The sequence below is a fragment of the Scyliorhinus torazame genome, chromosome 8, assembly GCF_047496885.1.
Source record: "Scyliorhinus torazame isolate Kashiwa2021f chromosome 8, sScyTor2.1, whole genome shotgun sequence".
NCBI classification, from domain to species: Eukaryota; Metazoa; Chordata; class Chondrichthyes; order Carcharhiniformes; family Scyliorhinidae; genus Scyliorhinus; species Scyliorhinus torazame.
In genome coordinates, this window is record NC_092714.1 from 252,883,009 (window position 1) to 252,891,833 (window position 8,825).

General features: G+C 38.4%; 1 protein-coding gene across 5 annotated transcripts in view; it reads left to right on the plus strand.

Moving 5' to 3' along the window:
* The window catches only part of LOC140428542 (translocating chain-associated membrane protein 1-like 1), a 112,110-nt gene extending 103,806 nt beyond the window's left edge, over positions 1–8,304 (plus strand). For all 5 annotated transcript variants that reach the window (XM_072515134.1, XM_072515131.1, XM_072515135.1 and 2 more), the window contains 2 exons: positions 1,640–1,797; positions 4,729–8,304. In XM_072515134.1, the coding sequence (XP_072371235.1) occupies positions 1,640–1,797; positions 4,729–4,802 (232 nt within the window). In that variant the 3' untranslated portion in view covers positions 4,803–8,304. The remainder of the gene's footprint in view (positions 1–1,639; positions 1,798–4,728) is intronic.
* Positions 8,305–8,825: the final 521 nt, after the last annotated feature.

The following is an 8,825-nucleotide window of genomic DNA, read 5'->3' on the forward strand; positions in this document are numbered from 1 at the left end:
TGCAGCACTGTTGTTGGTGTCAGACATGGATCCAGAGAGAACAAGTTTATCACCTGGCTAACGCTCCTCGATTGGTCATTTGCCTCCTTGCTGTTTGTGCATAGCCTCTTGCTATGTGCATAATAACCATTGTTGGCTGTATCAGTGGTTCTCAAACTTTTTTGGTTGAAGAATCCATTCATCTTTTTCTTACTAATTTATGGAATGTGGGCATGCATGGAAAGGCCTGCATATATTGCTCATCGCTTTACCATTGAATCTCGATATCAGAAGGCAGTTGAGAGTCAATCACATTACGGTGACAAGTTGTGTGTAGCTAAGGCCAGCTGTTTTCCTTCTGGAAGGTATATTAGTGAACCAGATAGATTTTTAGAACCGTCTGATTGTTTCATAGTCAGCATTATTGATTATAGCTTTTTTTTAAAACTCCAGATTTATTTCATTAAATGAATTTGGATTTTCCAGCTGCCATGGTGAGATTTGAGCTTGTGACTCCAGGTCATTACTTCAAGCCTCTGGATTACTAATCCAATATTCTACCGTATCTCATACAATCTAAATTAAAATGCTATATAATGCTCATAGTTTCAATGTGCTCCATGTAACGAATGGTTTAATAATGCTTTTTTAAAAGAAAATAGGTATTTGATGCCAGATTACCTACAGATATGGCAATCTTAGTCTAGCACTTCCAAGCACGCACCCCTCCTCGTGAGACAGCCCATTCTGTGCCATGTGGCTGTCACGCTCTGCTCCTCTTGGCTTTCTCCAAGCCTGCCTCTGGCTACCTATGTAAACACAATACATTATTTTGAGGATCCCAGAATGTTTTGACGAAACCTCCGGTTTGCAAAGTCTAGTACACGACTGACCCACATAATGGAAGTAACTGCATTTCAGAATAATTCCGTATTCTAGGCAAGGAATTTTGGACTGATTCTGAGAAATGTGATAAGGCACTGTGCAAAAATGCAAGTTATTGAAACAATGTACAAAGGTCAGCAGTAATTTTGTCTATCCTTTTATTTAGCTTTAGTTTTTCATATAGGACCTAAAAGCTGCAACAAATGTAAAATGCATGGCAATAGATCTGAGCTTTAAAAAAATGTTTTTTTAAATGGACAGCCAAAGCTTTTGTTGTATGTCCTCCTCCTTGAGAATTCACTGTCTCCCATCATCTTCTAGTCAGGATAGCAGGCAGGTGGCTGACTGAATAGCCTCAGAAAATGCTCACCTGTTACTGGCCGCCAAGAGATACATGATGACTGTCTGGTGTTGCTCTTCCTCGGAACTTTACAAACGTTTCTCTGCAGGAAAGGAGTATCGCTGTTCTCAATTGCCCTGGCAATTAGGCAGTCACTGTGGAGAATGGCCCTGCACTCCATCGCAAAATACATTTCACAACCAACGCACCCAAAACGATATTGTTTTTAAATTAAAAGATGCTTTGCTGAAATGACCCTTTCTAGATGAATTTGGTGCTGAAATAGAATGTCGCAAATGATAAATTCTGTTGTACTAACAATTATGACATGGTTATGATACGACTTTCTAGATTACATTTGTTTGTGTGCAAGTGTTTCAGTTTGAACAAATATTTAGTTGACTGACCTACGGATTTATTTTTATGTTTGAATAGGATCAGTTGCTTAGCAGCTATTTGCCTGACACAAGCGTGGATGATGTGGAAGTTTATTAACTTCCAGCTGAAGAAGTGGAGGGAACACACTCAGAATCAGATTCCCAGAAAGAAAGTAGCTAATACCAAGAACAAGCCTTCAAAAAAGGAGTGCAAGGGTCAGTATTTGTTACTTTTTCCTCTTTCCTACAGCCTGCATTCCACGACTTAACCTTCTAAACCAGAGACACTTTGAGCATTTTGTTAAATTTAAACATGATTCTCAGACCCTGAATTTCTGCCAAGATTGCTGAGTTTGCAGTAATCCCAGAAAATACAGCACATATGATTGTTTCTGTCAGGATACTCTAGAAATTCATAGCCTGCATCTAAAATGCGTTGCAGATCTTATGTTGCCATTCATAAGACGCCACAGACCAGGCTTTATTACAGCTATTGTAGCTGACAATAATTTTGAGGCCAATAATGATCTGAGGAACAACAACTTTATTTCAACAGCTACCTTTTAAAGAACAAGTAAAGAGGAATGAAATACCAAAAGGTGATCTATTGAGTAAGAACCAGGCAGGAGTAGGAAGGCTTCACTTAGCCAGCCAGTACAGACCCGATGGGCCGAATGGCCTCCTTCTGCACTGTAAATTCTATGATGTCTCCTGAAGTGTGTGTAATGCTGCTTGAGCCACATTATGTGGAGTAGTTCCATTTAAACTTTACACAAAATAAATCCACTCAAATGAGCCTTCTTCATTGTCTGTGTACAAGCCTCTATCATGTTATGTGGTACCTCATTTTGTAGGCACGCACAGTATGCATCAGTAATAGAGTTGGTCTCAGGCCACAGTGTCCTTTTATGTACTTTGGTACGTTTGGATCACATTGCATCCACCGCTGAGTAATATGATACTCTGTTCAGTTCCTGACTTTTACAGTCTAATGTCGTGAAAGAATATATCTGCTCATTACCAGAATCATTTGTGTTAAATCTCCTGTCCCTTACTTTAAAAAATTTTTTTAAAAATGGTTTACTATGAGTGGTGCCATTGAAGATCTAGAGGGGGAAAGTTATTTGCATATGTAGACTTGTGTCAATTCCCCAGGGCAGACAGTGCTGTGGACAACCACTTGTGCAGTTTGTGCATAATACCTCCTATCATTGAAGGTTACCACCAGGGCTGCCTGAGGAACTGAAGTAGTCTTGTTTAGTACAGCAGTGCTAAGTGAAGAAATGATCACCTCCATAATTTAATTTGCCAAACTTATGAAGTGATTTTAACGAATAACTACTCCACAACTCCTTTTCAATTTGCTCCATTTTTTTGTGGTCACAAATGTCTTCCAATAATCATTTTTCAACTGCTTAACCTATCACTACTGTTCAGCAGAGTTATATTTTCTGTTTAGTGAAGTGATTAGAATGTGTTATACCCAATCTGTAATAACTAAATGATTTATGCCAGTTAGAAAGTATGGTTTAAAAGCGAAACCAGTCCAATAACTCACCTTGATTCTTACAAATAGTTGACTATTATGAAGCAAATATCAAATGCTTGTGAAAAATATTAACTTGTATTTGCACCAGTTGACTCCAGTTCTCTTTGTCTATCTGCGTTTAATATTACTGTAGATTTAGAATCCTTCATTACTCACATCTAAACTCGGAGGGATTTTGTTGCATTCTGTCTCTAAATTTGCAGCTGTTGTGTGACAATGCTATGCTTCCGAATGATGTGCCTATACCAAATGGTATTTTAGCACATCCCTAGATGGGTTTCTCTAATGAAAAACAGTTCCTATGGACTTGATACTTTTCAGTCACTCTTGTTATGTTTTTGAAGCTTACATAAAGTATAATAAAATTGGCGAATACTAGGAAGCAGAGAGTAATGGTCAATGGGTATTTTTCGGGCTGGAGGATGATTTGTAGTAGTATTCCCGAGGTTGATATTACTTTTCCTGATACACATTAATGATCTAGATCTTGGTGATCAGGGGACAGTTTCAAAGTGAGCGGAAGACACAAAGCTTGGAAGTATTGGAACCTGTGAGGAGGACAGTGTAGAACTTAAGGACATAGACAAGTTGGTGGAGAAGGATGCATTTTGGTCGGAATAACATGGAGAGACAATATAAAATGAGGAGTAAAATTCTTAAACGGGTGCAGGAACAGAGGGACCTGGGTGTAAATGTGCAATGATCATTGAATGTAGCAGGGCAAGTGGAGAGAACAGTTAATATTCTCTAGGCTTTATTAATAGGATAATAGATTACAAGAGCAAGGAGGTTATGCTGAACTTATACAAGAGACTAGTTTGATCTCAGTTGGAATATTGTGTACAGTTCTTGGCACCACACTAGAGGAAGGATGTGAACACATTGGAGAGAGTGCAGAAGAAGTTTATAAGAATGCTTCCATGGATGAGACATATTCATTTTGAGGATAGATTGGAGAGATTGGGAGTGTTTCCTTGGCGAGAAGGCAGCTAAGAGGAAATTTGATAGAGATGTTCAAAATCATTAGGCTGGACAGAGTAGATAAGGAGAAACTGTTCTTGCTCATAAAGGGATGAAGAACGAGAAGGCATAGATTTAAGGCAATTTGCAAAAGAAGTAAATGTGTTGTGGAAAAAAAACTTTTTCACACGAGTGGTTTGGGTCTGGAAACCACTGCCTGCAAGTGTGGTGGAGGCAGGTTCAATCAAAGCATTCAAGAGGGAATTACATGTCTACTTGAATAGAAACAATATGCAGTATTACGGGGAAAAGGTAGGGGAATAGGACTAAATCATGATGCTTGTTTGGAATGCCGGTGCGAAGACAGTGGGCCAAATGGTCTCGTGCGGCGTAACAATTATGTGAAAATGACTGCCTCTAGGCTGTTGAGGGGTTTTCCTGTCGAGGTGCAGCATGACTTCCTGTTTTTCATGGATGGAAGTTCCAGTGTACTGAGTCAAATCAACTAAGCGATCAAATGGAGGAAAATAAGATCTTGGGTTGCGAGGACAAGTAAAGGGTGCTAGGTCTCTAGCCCATTCCATCTCTAAATAAATATGGATCTAATGCGTGTCTATTTTTATAATGTGTGTTTACAGCTAATACATCAAATGGAACAGTGAAGACAGAAAGTGGAACCTCACCACGTGCGAGGAAAGCAAAAGCTTCATGAAGCTGGATTTGAAAAATTGGGAAATCTCCGAGGAGAAAAAAAACTGTGAAAATCACAAATCTATTCTCACCCCTAAACCACTCTACTCTCATCACTATCTACTGATCAGAGTTGAGCAAAAAAGGTTGTGGCTGACCCTTTTGAGAGGCTCTCCTTGCAGTCTTATGAATGTGAGATTTGGAAAAACTGTAGCCATACAAGAGTGGTAAATGCTTATCTCTGATGGGGTGCATGTCTGCAGTTTTTTTGCTCTGGTCAGATTTGGATGGAAGCTAGAAGAAACCTATATGATGGAAAGGTGGCTGTGGTATTTGGGATGAGATAAAAATCAGCCTGTCGGATGCCTTCACCAAAGGCTGTTGTGGGCCCTGTTACCAGTGCAATAGGCATGAATTTTGGAGTTCCTAACAATGTTCAGAATCAAATATGAAATTTGTCTTGTTACCTGGAGACTGGGCCTATCGCAGCTAAACTGATTTATTCTTGCATTGTCTTTGCCCCTTGCAGTGAGTTTTTTGTGATGTTTAGATTTCAAGAAATACATGACCCCCCCCCCCCCCCCCCCCCCCCCAGATCCACCCTGCATGTGAATACAAGTTCAAATGTAACATGTGACTTAGTTCTTCATGCTACATTTCCCTAAACTCCTGAGAGATAACTCCACTTCACCCTGGCTGGTGAATGTGTTCCAATCTCCATTGTTGCACTAAATATATATTGACCTGAATTAATTATTATGTCCCTGCAGATAACAATGGCACATCATTGGACTGATGTCCACACCATAAATACAGGCTTTGGCTCCAATATGATTTTTGATAGGTTGGTTAAACATGTAATTGATAGCTTGCTGTAGAGTTCCGACAGCTTTTTCAAACCGTAGGGTGAGAATTTAAAAAAAGATTTGTTTCTGCCCCCCCCCCCCCCCAAGAAGGATTGTTAAATGCTGCCATTTATACTCCAAACTTCGATATGGGGTTTTGTTTTATTCTTGTGACTTTAAGAGAAAGTGTGTGCATTTTTGTTTGACCTCCAACCTTTACTCCGCCCCCTTTATTCAAGTGTCCTTGATGTGAAATGTATAAAATGATGAGCCAAAAACAAACATGTTACAATTATACAGTAAGCCAGCGAAATGTCTTTTCAAGGGGAGGTTTTTCAAAAGGTTCATGTTAAATGAGAATATCAGTCCTTTCCTGCCTGTGTTTGTGCTTTCTCGATCAGTTTAGTTGCTTCAAGCCTAAGTCAGCGTAGTGCTTTGCCCATAGATGCATGATGGGGACTGTGCCTTAACTTTGATAAATGTTGTCTACTTCTGTAGTTTTAACATGAAAAGGCATCAGATGTTAACCATTTATACCTAGTCCATTTCACTGTTGATTTTTGTTTTCATCTCAAACGCATGACTTTCGAGCGTTTTTAAACATTGTTTATTTTAATCAATGAAGAAATTGTTTTTCTGTTTTATGAAGTGGTTCTGGAACCAACTTGTCTTAAATGACATTTGTCAACAATAGTATTTTTCACGACAGTTAAATATTTTAAACCTGATTATCTTCAAAACACACTTGCTGTGCTTTTCCCCGTATTTCCTACGGTGAGGCAATTAAATGGTTTTACAGGCTGGTTCTGAGCATTCTCCTAAGTTAAATTCCTTATTTAGGGAAATCTAACAAATCGTTACTTTGGAATATCTTCATCGTGTTTCATAACTAAAGAATTCTTTACAGAATATGTTTTTGGCTGACTGCTCCTGTTCAAGTTATGTGCATTTTCAAAAATTACTCTTACTAATTCCCCACTCTGTGACAAAGCTGTGCAATGGGATGATATCTCCTATTAGCTTGTGCTTTGTTTCTACCATATGCTCCAAACAAATCTTGGTCAAGCTAATCCCATTATGAAAAATGTTATACACCTACTAAACAGAGCCTTGTATGTTACCCATTTGCCTTTCTCAGAATCCCTTGTGTACATCCATTTGGAAACATTCCGTGTATTTGTGTACCAAATCTACCAAATGAGCATGTACACATAAAAGGCTTACTTTCCCATCTACCTGTACCAAATCACCACATGTAAACATCCTCACACATTGAATCGCCTTATATACAAGCCGATGCTGATTCATTTGTACTGAATCAGTGTATATACACTTCGTATGATTTTATTAAAACACCTGGTGTGTACAGACGTGTTGACCATGTGCTATATTACTGGGTATGTATGTGAACAAACATGCACCAAGTAAACTTCTACACGCTACCACCTATCTTTATTGAATCACCCTGTACACGACCATTTATTTATACAGAATTAACTGTGTACACACTTGTATAATGAACCACTGAGTAGAATAAACTTAACTGTTTTGTCTTTCTATGCAAATAGGAAGCTGTATGGTTCTTGTAAATTTCTATGGACAATTCCATGAATTGTTTCTTAAAACAAAGTTTGAGGTGAATCCCACTATTACATACTGATTAACACAATGTGTTGGTGCCTAAATTGGAGCATAGTCCAAGCTTCACTCATCCCTGTCTGCTGCTGTGAATGTTGCATGTAGAATCAACATACAGGGAGGTAAAATACTTGATAAAATGCTGTTAGACTATCTCATGCTCTTGTGTTTGGTGGAGGATAAAATTTCACATTCTGACAGTTGCACCACTGTTTTCAGTCTAATTGTAGTAGCCCAGCTCTGTGACAATGGACAATGTTATAGGGGGCTATCTTATTGTTTATGTTGGAGCAATTTGTATGCAGATATTTGTTGCATTTAGACTGGTAAAATAGGACTGCTGCAGTGCTTAATCAGTACTATAGGGAGACAGGACATCCTGTGTGACTGACAGGGGGGCAGAGCTGACCAGAATATTGATCTTATCCATGAGGAAATGCTTAAACTCCAATGAGATATCAAAAAGCAGTAATTTCCCAGTCTATTTTCTGACATGTATAAATAAATTTGATTGTGTTTTTTAAAAGAGGACTAGGTGAACAGCGTAAACTTTGTTATGACGTGAGACATAACCACTTAGCCGATTACAGTTAAAATGAGAATAGCCCTGAATGTCAGAAGCCTTTCAAACTCATTCATGTAAATGTAGTTCATTTGTTTTTCTAATATATTTTGTGAATCAATGTAACTGTAACAGCTTCTTGTTCCCACTCCATTTGCTTTTGTGTTCTGATGAATTTGTGGTCAGGGCAGTTGGAGCCTTTTTAAAATTCCTCTACTGGTACAACAGAAGATAGTTCAAGGTGACTTTTATTTAACTTTGTTTGTCATTTTATTATATTCAGTTGTGGGTTGTAGAACACAGTACCGTGCTTTTGAGTTGCTACTCCAAACATACCTTCACATGCCAACCTCTTGTGTAAGTATATGTTTGGTGCCAGGGTCTTGTAAGTTCAACATACGTTTTAAATCTGATGTTATAAAGCCACTTTTTCTGTAATCTGGAAAATAAAATTGTTGCCTCATCTGTGACATTTTAAATTGCTGATAATCTTTGATAATTTGATATTTGAAAGGCTAAAGGTGCTCTGTCTACTTTGCAGACTGGATGGTTCAATTAAGTGATTTCTTTTGAAGGAAAACTACATTTTTGACAAACCGATCTTGTCTACAATGACATACAACACAGACAAATACATGTTATGTACAGACATATTCAATACACATAATTTGCAGATAAATGTAGGTGCAGTAATCCAACCTGCAGAGCTGCACAGTCACTGATGGAAATACTGACAAAATGTGTAATCAGCTCTGAACTACAATTGCATTTCCCTGTGCAAGAAATCTATGCCAGGCATTGAACTGAGGTGCCCGCAGTTTGCTATTTTTTGTTTTTCTGAGCTGTTGCCTGAACGTTACAATAATCATCCGAAAGACACAATTGGCAATTTTTCCAGTTCCGGTTACCTTGAATGGTAACGAAATCAATTTCTTCAGGGACAACAATATGCATTTATGTAGCACCTTTAAAATAGTAAAACATTCCAAGGAGCTTCACA